This window comes from Gymnoscopelus microlampas (genome assembly GCF_963454915.1).
Source record: "Gymnoscopelus microlampas genome assembly, chromosome: 8".
Classification (NCBI taxonomy): domain Eukaryota; kingdom Metazoa; phylum Chordata; class Actinopteri; order Myctophiformes; family Myctophidae; genus Gymnoscopelus; species Gymnoscopelus microlampas.
In genome coordinates, this window is record NC_139945.1 from 17,308,927 (window position 1) to 17,328,926 (window position 20,000).

Consider the following 20,000-nt stretch of genomic DNA (forward strand, 5'->3'; position numbering starts at 1 on the left):
CAGGGGTAAAGTTCCTGTCCACCACGGCAGAGATTAGGGGTTTGAAACCTTTGCAGTGCATCCAGCTTGGCTGGGCGCTCCGATGAACACAATTGGCCGTGGCTGCGTGACGGAAGCTGGGCGGTGAGGACAATCTCTGTCACTGCTCTACTCCTACAGGTTGGTTCAGTGGCGTGTGGAACTAGGAAGAATAGGGTGTTCCTCCACATGTGCTATGTGCTCCTGGTGAAACTCCTCACTGCCAGGTGAGAAGGAGCAGGCCACGCGTATTGGAGGAGACACATATGGTTGTCTGTGCTCTCCCTATAACCAACTGTTGTCACAACTTGAGGGACTAGAATACACAGGGAATCAGGAATTGGCATAACGACTAAATTGGGGAAAAAGGTGTCGCTATAGTGCAGGAGCAAGGACACAATACCACTGTCAACTGTGTTCATGGGTGTGCCCCGGTCAAGGCAAAGGCACTGCCGCCGGATACGGAACCTGGGCATCCGCAGTGCCTAGTGGTCGCAGAATCCTTCCTGCAGTTAAAACGAATGCTGACCTGAGAACTTGAAGGCCTCGTAGAAGCGTGAGAAGAGCAGCGGCCACTTGTAGCGGGCGAAGTCCACCACCTCTTCCTTCACCTTCTGAGGGTCAAATCTCTTCTGAGCGTAGATACCCTGGACACACAACCGGACGTGAAGAAGGAATCGGTACAGTGTACAGTCACTGGAGTATTTCCAATTTTCTATACCTTTACTTCTACTCCACTACATCTCAGAGTCAAATATTGTACTTTTTACTTCACTACAATTATTTGAAAACTTTAGTTACTAGTTACTTTGTAGATTTGGATTATTATTACAGAACATACATTAACCACTTCAGCCCTATTTAAACGCTGGCTATTTGAAAATAGCCGATCTACAAGCTCACAACGCGTCGCGATGCAATGCGTTGTGCGCTTGTAGATCTGCTATTTTCCAAAGATTTTTATACACTTAAGACTTGTGAAACGGGACATTCTGCATAATGGGTACTTTTACTTTTGGTACTTTAAGTATATTTTGATGCCAATACTTTTGTACTTCTACTCAAGATTTTTTTGATAACCGGACTTTTACTTGTAACAGAGTGTTTCTGCATTGCAGTATTGATACTTTTACTACAAAAATGGGAGTACTTTTTCCACCACTGTGTACAGTGAATTATTAAAGTCTAAAATAATAATGGAGACTGAAGGCCCGTATGGGAGGACACACACACACACACACACACACACACACACACACACACACACACACACACACACACACACACACACACACACACACACACACACACACACACACACACACACACACACACACAGGACCAGCGACGGGTACCTTTTTGTGTGCGGCCATGATGAAGTGGGCCCATTTCTCCACCGTTTTGGCGGTGCTTATCTCTCTGTCGGGGATGTAGGAGGGGATGAGGCTGAGGAGGCGCTCCAGGAGGATCTCAGAGCCGTAGTCCACGTAGTACTGCTGAGACGCTAGCTCTGCCAGGTCATCCTGCAGGACAGACAGACAGACAGACAGACAGACATGATAGTGTTGGAATCTGCATTCTTTACTGTAGTTAAGGATACAACAAAGTTCTGACACATGAAAGTGCTGTCAGCTAGCTTTGGTTTATTGGAGTGAAGTGTCTCTGTCCATGTACACAGATTGCTTAGCTAAAGTTAGCCTTTATACAATATTTGTAGGGATGCATGCCCCAACATTTCTGGTTTATTTGAGTTATTTTCTAAGAGCCAATAACTGGGCTACACACTGACGTGGGAAAAACATTCATGTACCAAATGTATTTGATGCATAATTTGTTTATTTGACCACAAACAACAACAGTAGAACAAAAAGAAGACATAACTCACCCTATCACAGCGATACTCTCCAAACTTGACCCCCCGGACGATCTGCTGGTAGATGAGGTTGGTGGCCACCAGGTCGTCAGTGGGACTGTGCCAGGGGGTGAAGATCTCCTTCCTGAAGAACAACCTCCATGGAGCGTTCCTCTCCTGGGCACCCTGCTCCTTGGCATACTGCTCACACTGAGACACAGCATCCATCACATGGTCATTACCACTACCTAGAGAAGACACCTGGAGGAGAGAAAGAAGACAGAAGGAAAGGGAAGGGATGAGAGAGAAGAGAAGAGAAGAGAAGAGAAGAGAAGAGAAGAGAAGAGAAGAGAAGAGAAGAGAAGAGAAGAGAAGAGAAGAGAAGAGAAGAGAAGAGAAGAGAAGAGAAGAGAAGAGAAGAGAATTATTGACTGTTGGCTCTGGGATATAAACCTTTGTATGTTGGACACACTTCCAAGTCGATATACTCCAACTTCTCTTTGAAGTTGTTAGACTCATACTTTAGACTTTTCTTGGCCACAAGGGAACATTCATTCTATTTAGTGTGTCTTTCTGTCCCACCTTGTCAAACAGAGCTATGTAGATTGTAGAGGGAGAATAACCTTGTCAAACAGAGCTATAGAAGGAGAATAACCTTGTCAAACAGAGCTATAGAAGGAGAATAACCTTGTCAAACAGAGCTATAGAAGGAGAATAACCTTGTCAAACAGAGCTATAGAGGGAGAATAACCTTGTCAAACAGAGCTATGTAGAAGGAGAATAACCTTGTCAAACAGAGCTATGTAGAAGGAGAATAACCTTGTCAAACAGAGCTATAGAAGGAGAATAACCTTGTCAAACAGAGCTATAGAGGGAGAATAACCTTATCAAACAGAGCTATAGAAGGAGAATAACCTTGTCAAACAGAGCTATAGAAGGAGAATAACCTTGTCAAACAGAGCTATGTAGAAGGAGAATAACCTTGTCAAACAGAGCTATAGAAGGAGAATAACCTTGTCAAACAGAGCTATAGAGGGAGAATAACCTTGTCAAACAGAGCTATAGAAGGAGAATAACCTTGTCAAACAGAGCTATGTAGAGGGAGAATCCAAAGCGGTCCTGTAGGTTGATCTTGTCGGACAGAGCGTTGCACAGCTCCTTGGCCGTGGTGGCTGAGTCTGTCAGCAGCGTCTTGGTGGTGCCGTCCATGAAGGTCACTGGTAACATGATGGGCTTCTTAGACTTGGTGGCCTGCAGAGAAGAACACACCAGAACATGGAGGCAAGTCAAACAGTTCATCGGTAAAAAATGTTATTTTGTGTGTGTACAGTATGTTATCGTATGTGTGTGTGTACAGTACTGTAACAGGGGGAATATAAACACGATTATGTGTGTGTGTGTGTGTGTGTGTGTGTGTGTGTGTGTGTGTGTGTGTGTGTGTGTGTGTGTGTACCTGTAGCTCCAGCCATGAGGGTGGCTGTGTTCTGGGTCCGTTAGCAAACGTCCGTCGGAGTCTCTCCTCACAGTAGGGGGCATAGCCCGGTGGACCCCCATTGATATAGTTCCTCAGATACTGAACACAACACATTCACAACACATTGTTTCACCCGCCAGTACGGTCAAATGGAAGTGAGTAAAAAACTGAGGGTTGAATCAACTATCAATGACTCACAGAGTCATTTAAAGGAATACTTCACCCCCCAAGTGTTTAAAGCACTTCCAGGCTAAACGGGCGCATGCATGAACGGTGACTGCTCATAAGTCCGACATCCCACTACTCCGACTACGTGGCTTCCGCGTGCGGTTAGGGTTAGGGTCAGTTAAGCATGTGAACTCAGCTCGCAGCTGTTGAACCCCACACACGTTCCTCACTGAGACGGTTTACACAGGAAGCGAGTTTAAAATAAAAGATAAAGTGTTGCTGTTAATACTGGACCCCTATTTTTTCCCAATTCTCTTTTTCAACTCTATTCTCTTTGTTTTTGGATACTTCCTTCACTGTAAAGGAATGTGATACAAATGAAAATTCTCCGAATTGATATATGTGGTTCCAATTGTAGGCTACAGTCTTTCAACACTGAAAAATACCCTGTGTATACAGCTTTTGGCCAGGTTGCACAACATTCTTTATCCTTGCCTGGAGTGTAAATACTCAGATTTGTGTTTTGCTGTTTTGTTTGTTATTAGTATCTTATCATTTCTCTGGTTTGTTTACTTGTTTTGTCATATTTGATATTGTATGGTTGATTTGGTTGTTGTAGTTGTTTTTGTTTTGTTGTCTAATGTTTTTATCTATTTATAATTGTGTTGCATCATTGTGTTTAGGACCCCCTCGAAAACGAGATGCTACATCTCAAGGGGTTATAAATAGACAATAACTAGTAAGCAGTTAGTCACACAATATTAGACACACAATATTAGAACAGATGCAACTTTGGTAGCCTGCGCAAAGGTTAGAGAAATATAGAATACATTCATAATGTAACGTTATGTTATTATTTCATCATCATTGGAACATTCAACACAGTGAACAAACGGGTAAACCACCTTGACGAACTTGTCTGATGGGGCGAAGCAGCCCACACACAGTGACATGAGGATCCACCCGCGGGCGTGGGAACTCTTAGACGGGTTCTGGTTCAGCTGCTTACAGATCTGACAGTAGATCTCATCCCTGTCACACACACACACACACACGCACGCACGCACGCACGCACGCACGCACGCACGCACGCACGCACGCACGCACACGCACACACACACACACACACACACACAGTACATGCACGCGCACACAAACAAATGAAGCCATTAAAACCGGGAAAGTTTTGCGCTGGCGGTTAAAAAATAGCTGAAAAATCTTGAAAGTGTGAGAACTACAGATTTAAAAGGCATTTGTAGACTCAGGTCTTCGTGGGTTAAGATAGGCATCAGCACGAAAACGGTACCTGGGATTTCTTTTTCCATCTGTGTGTGTGTGTGTGTGTGTGTGTGTGTGTGTGTGTGTGTGTGCGTGTGTGTGCGCGCGTGCGTGCACCTCAGTCCAGGCCTCAGGATCCCATTGCCGATGATGAAATGCAGTTTCTCCAGGTTGGATGTGGGACGGTCCTCCAGCATGCTGTTGCCATGGAGACCGTACTCTCCATCGTTAAGCCGCTTGGTCACCTGACAGGAAATGCATCACAATCTCACCATTACCATGACATGTCACCACGGTAACTAACAAATAATTATAGGAACCTTATTTGTATGGCATCTTTCAAACACAAGTTAAAAGTGCTTTACAGTAAAAACTGATAATGAAAATGAATAAAATCCAAAACGATGATAAAGAAGATTAGATAAAACAATATAGAAGTTGCAACATAATTAAATGCCGTCAATTAAGAAAAATATGTACGATAGAGGTGAGTTTAAACAACTTAAACCCCAGCATCCGTATTGTGGGGAAAGCTTTCGCAGGAAATAACAGATCGACAAGCTCAACAAGACGATATAACTTGCAGATCGGCTATTTTCAGCGAAAGCTTTCCACCCAAACGGAAAACAAAAAAGACACTAGCAGAGAGCCCTGATAGACTCTGGTCAACCATATGGGGTTTAAGTGGTTAAGAAGATCTTTAAAAGGGAACACTGAGTTTGCCTGTCTGAGATCCCCAGGCAGGGAGTTCCACAGCCAAGTCAAGGGGCCAAGGGGCCAAGGGGCCAAAGGGCATGGCAAAAGCCTGGTCCCTCTTAAGGACAAGCTGAGACTTTGGAACCATTAGTAGTGTCCTGCTGGTGGATCTCAGACAGCGGCCAGGCTCACAGGATCACAGATCAAAGATCACAAATATTGGCAGGAGGGTATCGATACCGGGCTTTAATCCATTCAATCCGGGAACGCATACTGTGTCACTTTAGATTTTTTTAAGCTATAGCCATTTTTTATGCTATTCAAAAATAGTAGATATATAAGCTCATAGCGTGGCACCGAGTGCCGCGCTACGAGCTTGTAGATCTGGGTATTTTTTTTAAGCGTGAAAATTTGTGCAAATCTTTGAATTTGTATATATTTTAAAGCGAACATTTTAACTGAAATCTGAAGTCTTACAAATCCTAACAGTTTTTGCTATTTTTGGGCGGTGCAACCGCCCCATATGTGAGGTTTGGACATCGACCCATTGCACCCCCCCAACCCCGTGCTGTGATTGGCCACCATTGTACCCCCCTAACCCTGCACCGTGATTGGCCACCATTGTACACTGGTTGACTCTATTCAGGATTGTGATTGGCTAGTGAAACACATGACACATGTGCATAGCTATAAATAGGACTATGCACTTAAAAAAAAAACATTTATGCTTTTTTTTAAGTGAATCACTTCCATCACTTCCATCACTTCCATCACAGTGATGACCACTATGACCACACCGCCCACTTCACACTGGGTGTGATTTTTTTGTTATATTACTAATATCAGTGGTTCTCAAACTTCAAAATATTTTGTTCCAGGGACCGCCACCAGAGGCAAAGATTTGAGTTAAAATGTATATAAAAGATTTGCACACATTTTCACGATTCTTTTCCAAAAAATAGCAGATCTAAAAGCTCATAGTGTGGCACTCAGTGCCACACTATGAGCTTGTTTATCTGATTTATATTGTGAGCTTCTAGAGCTGCTCTTTTTGTCAAATATTAGCCTATTATGACATGCCCAGAATAGGGACGCTAGGGTTCAGGTGGTTAAAAGTGGACTCTGGCCATGATGTGTTTCCCATTGAAAGGCAGCTTCATATTCAGGTATCTGAATATCTTTATTACGGTATCTTGCTGATATCTGAATAAAGTGCATTGCAACAGTCAAGTCTGTTAGGACAGTGGTTTCCAAACTTTTTAGCTGAAGACCCAAAAGAGAAATTTTACGTCTCCCAAACTAGTGAAAATAGTAGATCTAAAAGCTCACAACGTGAGCTCGTAGATCGGCTATTTTCACTACTTTTTAAACTTGTAATTTCTTTATTGATGGAATCTCTTTGATTTCTTTCTTTTTTTTAATTAAGTTCCTTTGAAAAATGATAGATTTATCATTCGAAAAATTTGGAAACGAATAAAGGGAACATTTACTCGCGACCCATAAAAATGGGTCTGCGACCCAAACATGGGTCCCAACCCACTGTTTGGGAAACAGTGTGTTAGGAGATAAAAGCATGGATGACCTTGTCTTGGTCTGTAGACGTAAGCAACTGCTCACGGTAGACTGTTGAGCTCTGTGTACAACAGAAGGAAAGAGGGTTTTTGTACTCCAAATATATGAAGAGATATTTCACATTAACCACTTAAACCCTATATTTCGTTAACTCGGGGGTTCTCCAGGGATCTATACTTGGTCCACTCCTTTGTTCCTGCTACACACCAAATCTCTTTTGCTGAAAAGGGCCGAATTACTGTACAAGTTGTGAGCTTATAGATCTGCATTTTCAAAATATTATATTTTTAATATTCGCCTATTGTGACCACTTAGACCCTATGAATGGTTGACCGGAGTCCCTCAGGGCTCTATACTAGTGTATTTTCTGTTATAGCTTTAGCTGAAAATAGCCGATCGACGTGTTTAATTGTGGTTAAATGTGGATTCTGCCCATGATCTGTTTCTCAATGAAAAGTAGCTTATGAGTTAAGACTTCAGATGCTGGTCATGTGAAACAGTTCACATCTAACATGATTACTTCTCGTCTTTATGCCATAATCTGTGTAATAATAATAATGCAAAAACAGAAGTATTTGTTTGCATTTGCTTCCCCGCCTACATTTTCATAAGCTTTTTTTCCCCCCATATATTTTCATACAAAAAAAGTGCGATAATCGTATCGATATCGTGAGCCCAATATCGTGCATCGATCTACAAGCTCACAGCGCTTGTAGATCGCTTATTTTCGTATGTTGCATGACGAAGTACATTATACTGTAGGTCTTAAGCGGTTAATGCAAGATTGGTTCTCTCTCTCTCTCTCTCTCTCTCTCTCTCTCTCTCTCTCTCTCTCACCTCCTCTGTGATCTTGGATTTCTTCTTCAGGGTGAGAGAGACCAGTTTGTGACGAACACTGTTCTTCTTGTGGCTGTGGCTGTCAGAATGAGGAGTCTAAGAGAATATCATTAAAATATATGTATTTTTTAAAACACTTGTTGGGAAGTGGGTCAAAATGTAAAACAAGAAATCTAAGATGAAACAATGCAATGTGTGCACTATTCATGAGTGCATTAATCCTGCATTATGTTCAATTGCATACATTGACATACTTAGTTCATAGAGCAGTGCACATGATATTTAAGTGATCTTTGGTTAAAATAAGTGTTAAATAGCTCTATGTTCTGATAGTACTCATTGCAACAGAGTTCAATCATACTGTTTGTTCAGTAACAGGAGTCTCCATGTCTCTCCAGCTCTTTATTAAAGAGAAAATCACTTTTCAGGTCAGGATACCAATTTTATCCAATCAGGATAGAGAAGTCAGACAGCATACAGATTAAACAAGTGAAATTGGAAGTGATGACACAAAGAAATAAGCAGATCTTTTTTTTAACTGGAACACTATAGCTGATAAATGGCTACTCTCTCCTGATTGGCTGAAATTTTGGCACCCACCTAAAAATGAATTTTCTGTTTATTAAAGAGTTGGAGAGACAGGGACACCCTTGTGGCTGAACACACACTCCGTAACAATGATTACTATCAGAATATAGAGCTTTTTTTTTAACACATTTTTTTTTTTTTTTACCCCCCCCCCCCCCCCCACACACACACACACACACACACACACACACACACACACACACACACACACACACACACACACACACACACACACACACACACACACACACACACACACACACACACACACACACACACACACACACCTCCCCCTCTCCCTGCAGGGCCTGCAGCTCTCTCTTGTAGGTCTTCTTCCCCAGCGTCTCGTAGATCTTGGTCATGACCGGGATCTTCTCGCTGCCGTCGCTGATGGCTGTGTGGTACTTGGGCTCCGGCAGGTCTCCCATGAACCTCAGGATGGTGATCCACACCGCCAGAGCCGCCTGGCAGGGTGGAGAGCCCAGGTACCAGAGAAAGGAGAGATGAGGGTGATAATGACACTCTTTCAGAGGTTATCGTCGCTGTCGGGCAGAAACCTCTCATCTATATATTCTAACTTTTTGTGTTTTTTCCGTAAATTAACGCCCTACTTGATCATTCTACACAAAAGCATCAAAAGTAGCAGATCTACAAGCTCTGTTTTTTTTAGCTTGTAGATCTGCTACTTTTCATGCTTTTGAATTTGAATCCTGAAAAGTAACAGTTTTGCTATTATTCTGGAAAGAAACCCAGGAGAACCCGGTATTGTATTTTTAAACACAAAAACGTTGGTGTGGATAAAAAAAGAAAAGACATCTTCATTGACAATGAAATAATTACAACATAAACCCACCATAGTCAAAAGGACCAAAAGCTAAAAAGCTTGCTTATTGCGGTCCTTTAAACTGTGATGTACGTGTCATGAATGTGTGAAGTCTTCTAATGTGTGTGTGTGTGTGTGTGTGTGTGTGTGTGTGTGTGTGTGTGTGTGTGTGTGCGCGCGCACGCGCGCACGTGCGCGAGGATGCACACGTTGGAGTCTATGTAGTCTCGCGTAGCCAGACCCCACAGAAAATGAAAAACAGCGACCTTCTGTTTTCTGATATTGTCTGTGGGGTCTGGCGGGAGGAAAATGGAAGACCAGTGCGCAGGGAAACTCCGGTTTCATGTCTGCCTTCAGCGCATCACTTCCGGTTGGTGCGACTACGTTTTCATTCCCACTAACAATATTTCTACACGGAACACTAACACCACTTCTCCCAGAGAACATGGATGGTTTTGGTTATAAGCCCACTTGTTTGAAAGAGTAAGTTAAAATGTGAATATCTTTCCGTGGTTTTGTCCGCTCCGAGGACGCTATTGTTAAATTAGTTTCGGCTAGTTTCGAGGGGGGAAGGGTGGATGGACACGTGAATCCCGCCCACTACATTTGATTGGGTAAAGCGCGGCCCGCTTCCTGATCTGAAGGCACGCCCACTTGTAGCCAATGCGCACACGTTATGACGAACCCCTCCGACAGATTCCACCGCAGGGCAGAATCTGTTCTTGAGAGATTAGAGTCTATGTGGTCTATGTCTACCTTTAACCCACTGAAACCAGGAAAGCATCTATGTCATTTTAGATTTTAGCTATATATCAACATAGTTTTTTTCTGAAAACTCTTAGGATTTAGCACATTGGTTTAGAACAGTGGTTCTTAGAAATAGCAGATGTACAAGCTCACAGCACTTCACTTTGTGCTGCGCTGCGAGCTTGTACTGTACATCTGCTATTTTTGAACATGTTGGAAAATTTAGATTTTTTTTTGTAACACAAAATGTCTCTTCTGAAAAATAAATATATATATATATATATATATATATATATATATATATATATATATATACAAATGAGCAATTCCTGTGCACTTCTGGAATGGAGGAGGTGCTGGCCCGGGTAAGCAGGTAATGTATCAGACAGGTGAGATGAGGCCGCACACTCCAATGATGAGATGGACTTTTATATTTTCATTGCTTTTATTTGTGCACAACGCGTTTCGCCTTTTGGCTTCGTCAGGTGCATTCTGATTAGGCATGGTACATACCCTCATTTATATATATCAATGTGGGGGTCCTTGGCACGCAGAAATTTGAGAACTACTGGTTTAGAAGGCATTTGCCGCAGGTCTTAATGGGTTAAAGACTGCCTCAGAATTGGATGAGAAAATTAAATAGTGTGGCAATGGGACAGAAAGGCCAAGGTGTTAAAGGTCATGTGTATATACTGTACTGTATACCAGCTGGTCTCCCTCGTCATCGTGGAACAGCAGCGGCTGCTTGAGGGGTCGTCTCACGTAGCTGTGGGTGGTGGTGCCCTGGAAGTAGGTGGCGGCGTACTTGGCGAACTTGTACTCGGACAGGTCCTCCTCGTCGTCGTCCTCCGGCAGGGGGAGGGCCTCGTCCAGGTCCTCCTCCTGCATCTCCCTCTGAGCCGGGGTCCTCTCCAGGTCCTGTGTGTGCGTGTGTGTGTGTGTGTGTGTGTGTGTGTGTGTGTGTGTGTGTGTGTGTGTGTGTGTGTGTGTGTGTGTGTGTGTGTGTGTGTGTGTGTGTGTGTGTGTGTGTGTGTGTGTGTGTGTGTGTGTGTGTGCGCGCAGAGAGAGGACAGAATCACCATGTGTCCACTGGGTAGGGTTGGGATCCGGAACCGGAACCGGAGGAACCAGATCAAACATTGAGGAACCGGAATAGGTTCCGTCACACGTGGAACCGTTTCCAGAACACTGTCAGAGCTGGTATGTGTACTTCACGTCTGCTATACAATTTCAATAACGGTGGTTCTCCAACTTTTTTTAATTCAAAGACCACCATAACTTTGAGAGTGTACAGATGGAACCAAATGGACCCGTACGGGTCCATTTGGTTCCATCTGTACACTCTCAGAGTTACAGACCTGTAAGGGTCCAATTTTGGTACCCCCATAGGAATCATTAAAGGGAACCGTTAAGGAATCAGACCGTTAAGGAACCGGAATCGTTAAAATCCTGAAGGATCACAACTCTACCACTGGAGGGCGGTGGTATGTTTGTTATGTTGATGCTTTTTTTTACAATGGCAAGGACCTGAATGGCCTACATTTCGTGGGGGAGACAGTGGCTCAGGGGTAGAGTGGCCACTTGGCTGGTAGAGCGACCGGATGAGAACCGTGAGGTTCCCAGTTCAATCCCAGGCTCCCCCAGAGTTAGTGTTGAACCCCTAATGCTCCCAATGTTGGTGCCTTGCCATGTGTGTGTAAATGGGTGAATGTAATGCACAATGTATGTAATCTATGTAAAGCACTTTGGATAAAAAGCGCCAAATTTACCATTTCTCTCATTATGGTCAACTGGCCTGTTCTTTATAGGGGCTGCTCACCACACCCACATGACATGTATGTCACCATATTGGATGTAATGTTATTTATCGAGTTTCTGGCATCAAACATGATGGCTGCCTGGCTGCTACAGCAGGCAAAAAACTTACTTTTCTAATTTTTCCCTTTCTTTTTGCATCGAGATTATGGGATTTTTTGACCAACACATTACTATTGTATTTATATCTGAGCTGATTCGATATATTGACTATAATTAAGTGTTGTCATTCACAATCAGATACTCTATTAGATAGTATCTTATCTATTTCACAATAGCAACCAGGAACTGCATGTGCCTCACCCAGTGCTTCATTTGTAAATTATTAGGTGCCGTACAGTACTAGTGAGCGTAGGAGTCAGATCACCCAGATCAGTCCTTTTCCATTGCAGGAAGGGACATTGAGGGGAAAATGTGAAAGCTGAATTAATAATAAATATTGTATTGTATGTGTATTTGAGGTGACAGAGCACCTTCTACATTTCCTGGAGCGCAGCAGGCAGATACCAGAGGTCGGCTCCGGCCAGCTCCGGCACAAATCAAGCCCTGGCCTCACCTCAAAGCCAGCGGGGGCCTGTCCCTCCTGACCGGGGAAGGAGCTGGTGGTTCCCAGGAAGCCAAACATCTTGTCCACCATGTCGGAGTCGTTGACGGGCTCCTGGCGAGCCTTCTCCACCTGGTCCAGCAGATCCTTCTTCTTCCTGGCCTCCTCTTTCTCCTTCTTCTCCCTCTCAGCGTCCTCCTTGGCTAGCTGGGTGAGACGCTCCTGAGAACATTGAAGAAATAAAAAGATTACACACAATGCACTTGTCTGTCTTGTCATATCTGTTGGAGGTATATAATCAATGTCAGTAATTACCCGTAAATATTGATCGATGCTTATTTATTCATGACAATTAATTGACAACTTAACGAAAATTAAAATACAAATTTGAGAGCCCAATACTTCATCAAACAACAAAGGTGCATGCACATGTAAAATAGCAGACCTGCAAGCTCACAACACATTGTATCCGCAAAATGTTGTGAGCTTGTAGGTCGGATATTTTCAGTGTGCGGTGCTAAATTAGGCATAACCGTACTAAGAAGTCCCATAATAAGTAGACAATAAATGATGTCAGTGATGACATAAATGTCAGCAGTGAGCTGTCACCTGGTGACTGCGTTCAGCCTCAGCCTTGGCCCTCTTGGCTGACATCTGGTTCCTGAGCTTGGCTTCTTCTGCCAGACGCATCTTCTCTGCTTCCAGTCTGCGGCGGTACTGATGGGAGACCAGTTAGGAGTGATTTAGATTTTTTTTTAAATAACAATATTAATTGAAATCAAAGCAAATTAAACCAGCGATTCTCAACCCACTGGCAAAACACTTTGCCAAGATGTAACATTAATATATTTTTAAAAGTATGTAAAATAATGTATATGTCAAGGTATTTCTTCTTTAAAACCCTGAAATGTGTTTTCATTGTGATACCGATGAATATCAACTTAAAGTATATATTATGTTAGTTCTATTGATCCAAGCCACAACACTATCGATTGATTAATAATAAACAGGCTCTGAAAACGCACACTTTCAAGATTTTCAAGTGGGCCCTGATCCAGAAAAGGTTGGGAACCACTGAATTCAACTAAAGGGTAAGATTAGCCTCTGACAGTATTTGCACCCTTGGGGGTCCCTGAACCTCACATTGAGAACCAGTGTTATACATCTGGTGTGTGTGTGTGTGTGTGTGTGTGTGTGTGTGTGTGTGTGTGTGTGTGTGTGTGTGTGTGTGTGTGTGTGTGTGTGTGTGTGTGTGTGTGTGTGTGTGTGTGTGTGTGTGTGTCTGTCTGTCGTACCTCCAGCTTCAGCCTCTGGTAGAGTCTGCGTGCGATCATGCCTCTGGTGTAAGCCTGGATGGTGATGACCGCCCAGAACCGGTGCCTAAAGGCCCGGCGCACCAGGCAGCCTCGACACCACGCCTGGAAGTGCGTGATTCGCTGCCGGGCCACGTGGTACGTCATGTACAACTTTCTGGACCGGACAATGGCCTGAAGGCGGGAGAACCCCGCTCGCATCTAAAGACAGGACAAAGAGAGGGTAGAGACGGTATAACAGATAAACAATGGATAATTTTGCGTGTGAAAGTGTAAAAAATGTTGGAAACATAACACATTTGATGTAATAATAATGGAACTCACCGCTCCATAGTTCTTCCTACATTGATATCCTCTCCACATCTTCTGAATCAACATGGCTGACTTCCTCATCTTCAGGAAGTTGGACCTAAAGGCAGGAAGAAATTATATATGTTAGTGTTATATATATATTACACAGTGGGGGAAAAAAGGAAGGCTAAAACACGCCCTGCAAGGCTAAACCATGCCCCTCTGAAATGGGTTCGAGCTTGCGGATCTGCTACTTTTTATGCTTTTGTGTGACGCTGTAGTACGATAAAGTAGGGTGTTAATTTACGAGAAAAAAAAGTTAGAAGGTAGAAGTTAGAAGTCAGTTATAAAAGTCAGTTCACCATTAGGTGTTATACGTGTACTGACAGGCTGAGCTATGAGGCTGTTCCAATGATCAGGTCATGCGAAGCCACAGTAGAAATGTCTTACATAATAACATGTTTTCTGATGACAGATCACGCTAATTTGTTCTGCTGTTGGAATTCCCAACCCAATCTAGCAACTGAAAATGTTGACATGCAATGTTTTTTGGGGCTCAAAGACATCAACATTTACGGCACCGACAGCTGAGTGGTTAAGGCGCATATACAGTGCCACATGACAGCGAATTCCGGGTTTGATTACCGAGCCCAGCAGACCTGTGCTGCATGTCACTCCCCGAATCTCTCTATCTCTTTACAACGTTCAATAAAGGGAGAAAGCCCCAAAGGAAAAAAAAAAGTTTTCTCTGTTTGTTTGTTTTTTCAGCCTCACCTGTCCTTGTAGCCTCGCACAACCTTCTGAATGAGAATGACCTTGTCAGTTATGGCCTTGTCTCTTTCTATCTCCAGCAGCATGTCATGGTGGTCCTGCACAACACACACACACAAAATGTAATGAATGAACACACGATATATAATAATTCTTGCTCTATAATTCTTACACTGAGGGGTGAGTTTCTGTCTGTATGTTAACAGCTGTGATACTTGGCCAGATCTCCATCTTTTGATCTCAATTAAATCTCAATAAATCTCAACTAGAAAAGTGCGCTCCTCTGAGTGCACATCCCCGCCAGGCCGGGTTGCCTACCGTGAATTTGGAAGATAGTCTTAGCCAATTGGAATGGAATAATCTGACTGATACATCTTGATCACATGACTCCAAAGATAACGTGTACCGATCTGTGCGAGTTTTGGACAATATTTGTCCTCCTTTAGAGGATAATAAAATACATAAAAATAGGAAATAGGAATTATAGTCACACAATGGACACTGAGGGATGCAGGCTCAACTAGGACTTGAAGTATGATGATGTTACCGTTGTTCTATCTAGCTAATTAGCCATCATGCTTATCCAGACTGACTTGCTGTGCTAGTCACTCTTGACAGGACACCTGGCTGCAGCAGTTTGTGTACACTTTTTATACTTTATTTATTTCTAAAATGCCACATAAACAGAGGATACGGACCGGTACAGCCCCTAAGAAATCTATCCTTTTCTCTCTTTTCCCTTCTGCCCTCCTGTGATCTGTGGTCCATCCTGCCGTCCCTCTTATCTGTTCACTTCCTGCCAGGGAAGTGTGTGTGAGCACCACTAGTCCTGTGGCTTCAACCCCGCTGATTCCATTTCCTGTGCTACTTCCTGTCCAGCTGAGTGCTGAGTTTTGTGCTTTGACAGTAGTTGTACCATGTAAACAAGGTTCACTGCTGTGTGCCCAGTGGCTTCTCACCACATTTGGTTGTTATTTTAGATTAGATCAAACTTTATTTGTATTCCCAATCCCAACCTGTTCAATATAGAAACACATAGAATCTCCATAATACATCCACAGCACTTCCTAACACACAACATGTCAGTAAGGCAGTTTGTTTAATGCTGCAATGGCCGGAGAGGACAAAGAAGTTTTTCTCTACTGTTTATATATCTGAGATAGAAACAAATTATATTACACATAGCAGATCTACAAGCTCACAACGCGTCACCCGTTGTGAGCTTGTAGATCAGCTATTTTCATGATGTCCTGGGGAAACATCAGACTCTTTCTCTTTTTGGTCTCAAGCTAAACCGTTTGGGAACCACTAATAAACAGCATACAAAATTGTCTTGTTTAAAAGCAATATTTGCAGACCACTGAAAACTGGGGTCTGAAGTTGTCACATACTGTACAACATGGAGGAAAAGCACCAAAGAAATGTTGCGATTCAACAGTGAGGGGCAGTAGGCCTGGACCCCTGGCCTACAGTAGGTCTGGGCACTTAGGCTCTAATGTAGCCTGTAGCACGTTGCAGGTTCGAGTCCCGATCCCGACGGCCTTTGCTGCGTGTCACTCCCCATCTCTCTCTCCCCGTTTCCTTACTAGCTTCACTTCACTATTAATAAATTAAAAAAAAAGCTAAACTAGTAAAAACTAAAAACAAAAACAAAACAGTGAGGTGTAGTACTGTAGGGGGGGGGGGCAGAGAGGCTTATCTGCTAACGGCCGATCTACACCAGAGAATTTTCGCACACACGCGCATATAAGGACACTTTTAGATCCAGTCCTATTTTAAAAGTCTGCGTACGGGGGACTCGCGTATCCGCGCGCCTGGTGTAGCCGGTATCATTGATAATCCTGAACAAACGCGTTGTACGCACCACGCATACGCTGGCTTTGAAAAGTCTGGTGTAGACCGGTCGTAATAGAGAGATCACAGCACAGGTTCTAGTCCTGGATAAAGACAACTATAACCCTTACCTGTACCAGTGTCAACTAAATAACTGGAAGTGTACAATGTAAATGAACTTGACAATCTATCAGCGATTTTCACTATTTGTAGTACAATGAAGTACTGTGTTATAATATACGTCATATACATAATATAAATAGTGAAATTAAGGAGTGTCACTTTAACCACTTAAGCCTGATTAGGGCTTAATCACTTAAACCCCAGTATCCGTATTGTGGGGAAAGCTTTCGCAGAAATTAGTCGATCGGCTATTTTCAGCGAAAGCTTCAGCAGAACACAGAAAAGCACCTAGTATAGAGCCCTGACGGACTCTGGTCAACCATATAAGGTTTAAGTGGTTAAAGTGACTCTCCCTCACTTTTGTTAGAATGGCCCCACGCCTCCACTCCAACTCCATGTATGTTTTGAAACACATACACACAGTGGGGAAACGGTAGCCCAGGAGGTAGAGCACTCGTTTCGGTTCGATTCCCGGCCCCTTGCGTCTTCATGTCAAAGTGTCCTTGAGCAAGACCCTCAAACCCTAACTACTCCCAGTACAGTATATAACCCATTTTTCCGCATCAGGCTCACAGAGGCATAAGAAAATCACACAGGCCATTACATAGCACTTGACCAAAGATATGGCACCGATAAAAGACAATGATCAACAAAGACATTATAAAAGTGACATACAAACACATTTTGTCCACCAAAAAAACATCATTAACTATAATCAACATTGATAATTGTGGTTACACTATAAAAAAAATCATCAGGATGATCATTTTGGCAATAATAATTGTGCAGCCCTATAATGGCAAGCAATGAAAGTGAAGAAGGGTTTACAAAGTGACCCTAAACCTGCACACATTTCCGTGCAAAGTTATGTTTCAGGAGGTTTGGTGTTCTGGAGGTTAATAAGAAGTGTCTCTTTTTTTACTGTGAGGATTACAAACACTGAACAGAGATCACAACCAACAGACAACACTTCAAATTCAGGGGCCTGTCACCATGGCAACCAACCAACCAACCAACCAACCAACCAACCAAACAACCAACGGACATGCCTAGGCCTTGACCCCTGACCTCACAATCGCATCTGCCCTTGCACTGACTGGGAGGGAAGCCAACACACACACACACACACACACACACACACACACACACACACACACACACACACACACACACACACACGCACACACACACACACACACACACACACACACACACACACACACACACACACACACACACACACACACACACACACACACACACGCGCACGTGATGCGGGAAACCAAAACATTAGCAGCAACAGACACGTGAGTGTGGAGTGGAAACAATCACATTATCAGTCATAGGCTACTTCTACTGTTTTCACTGGGAGCTGACCAGTACGACCACAGTTTTCTACTGGTGGTCACTGGGAGATGACCAGTACGACCACAGTCTTCTACTGGTGGTCACTGGGAGCTGACCAGTACAACCACAGTCTTCTATTGGTGGTCACTGGGAGCTGACCAGTACAACCACAGTCTTCTATTGGTGGTCACTGGTGGTCACAATTCATACTGTTATGTGTTATGCAATAATGTTTTCTAATAAAACTTGAGTTTTCAACCACAACCAAACCCAGTTCTCCTGCTTCTGGGCCAACCACACTCTGTTTGAATTCAGTGGCATGTCCCTTTAAAAAGCTGTACCTTGAGGAATATCTTGGTCTTCCCCATCTGCCAGTCATCATCTCTGCCCAGCACTGCCTCTGCAATCCTCTGACACGTGCCTCTCAGGTCCTCCTGTTAGTGCAGATATAGCAATAATTAAAAAACTAAATAGATCGATAAATAGATATATACTTTATTAAAGTTTTAAATATAAAATGTTTATGTTATAGAGGGCAATCATAATGTATTAAGGCATACAAAGCTTATTAAACAGGGATGCTTTTAATCCCGAAGGAAATTTGTTCTGTTCAACAGCTCCAGTTGCAATATATTCATACAGATTTGTCAGTAAAAGAAGCATGATAAATATATAAAATAAATACATTACATGAATAGAAATAGAATAGAATGCAGTAAAAAAAAAACTATAAGTTATAAAAAACAAAACACAGCACAGTTAAAAAACACAGCTATAATAACTATGATGGAGACCAAATCTTAACCCGAGAGAGGAGACACACACACACACACACACACACACACACACACACACACACACACACACACACACACACAGACAGACACACACACACACACACACACACACACACACACACACACACACACACACACACACACACACACACACACACACACACACACACACACAACACACACAGACACACACACACACACACACACACACACACACACACACACACACACACACACACTCCCGGAGAGGGAGTGGTACACAACAACATGTGCGGTTCCAACATAAACAAGGAGGTAGGCTATTAGGTTCCAGTCAGTGTGTTAATGAAAGCACGGGGACAGAGCTTCATCCAGTGTCCTGCTTACAATCCCAACAAAATGGACCCTGTTCAGCAAGAAAGAAGATCTCTGCTCTAACCTTTTACTTGTAGCCTCTCGTTGATACACTGTTTTACATAAGTGACTCTCTCTGTTTTAACTCTTAAAAGTCTTTGGAAAAGGTTGTGTTTGTGTGTGGTCATTTAAAGATTGTTGTGCCAGTTTAAATAAACTGGTACAAATTAGTCAGAGGAGAGGTTTTTAAAGTCTACTGAGCAGTGAATGGTGCGTAGCCTGCGAGCTAGTTCAAGCAGATACACTCAGCAGAGAGGTTTACATGCATGTGCATATGTGGGTGATGTACTGTATGTCAGTGGTTCTCAACCTTTTCAGGCCGTGACCCCCAAAATAATCATATTTGAACTGGGGACCCCCCATTTTGTTTCACTCCATTCCACAGATAAATATTGTGAAAATAGCAGATCTACAAGCACACAACGTGAGCTTGTAGATCTGCTATTTTCACAATATTTGCCTCTTTCTTATATTATTTGACAATTTGGCCAATGTTTTATAGTATAGTTTGTTGATTACTTTTGATGCTGTAATGGTCTTTTTCTTTTCTTTAATTTCTTTTTTTCTTTTTTAGGTATTAAATGGGTCTTAAAAGTCCATAAAATGTCAAAATCATGTGGGGACCCCCCTGAGGGTCCCGACCCACAGGTTGAGAACCACTGCTGTATGTGACGTGTCAAGCAGCGGACCAAATTGGCGGTCTTCTTAAGCTCACCTGAT

General features: G+C 43.0%; 1 protein-coding gene across 1 annotated transcript in view; it reads right to left on the reverse strand.

The window, feature by feature from the left end:
- Positions 1-20,000, reverse strand: part of myo7aa (myosin VIIAa) — a 67,905-nt gene that overhangs the window by 17,160 nt on the left and 30,745 nt on the right. The window contains exons 18-33 of the mRNA XM_084063760.1: positions 18,432-18,524; positions 14,791-14,885; positions 14,050-14,134; positions 13,708-13,926; positions 13,022-13,129; positions 12,425-12,634; positions 10,759-10,971; positions 8,771-8,947; positions 7,896-7,991; positions 4,908-5,035; positions 4,418-4,544; positions 3,324-3,443; positions 2,948-3,121; positions 1,904-2,131; positions 1,374-1,541; positions 548-665 (exon numbers count right to left, since the gene is read on the reverse strand). Coding sequence (XP_083919886.1) covers positions 548-665; positions 1,374-1,541; positions 1,904-2,131; positions 2,948-3,121; positions 3,324-3,443; positions 4,418-4,544; positions 4,908-5,035; positions 7,896-7,991; positions 8,771-8,947; positions 10,759-10,971; positions 12,425-12,634; positions 13,022-13,129; positions 13,708-13,926; positions 14,050-14,134; positions 14,791-14,885; positions 18,432-18,524 — 2,359 coding nt within the window. The remainder of the gene's footprint in view (positions 1-547; positions 666-1,373; positions 1,542-1,903; positions 2,132-2,947; positions 3,122-3,323; positions 3,444-4,417; positions 4,545-4,907; positions 5,036-7,895; positions 7,992-8,770; positions 8,948-10,758; positions 10,972-12,424; positions 12,635-13,021; positions 13,130-13,707; positions 13,927-14,049; positions 14,135-14,790; positions 14,886-18,431; positions 18,525-20,000) is intronic.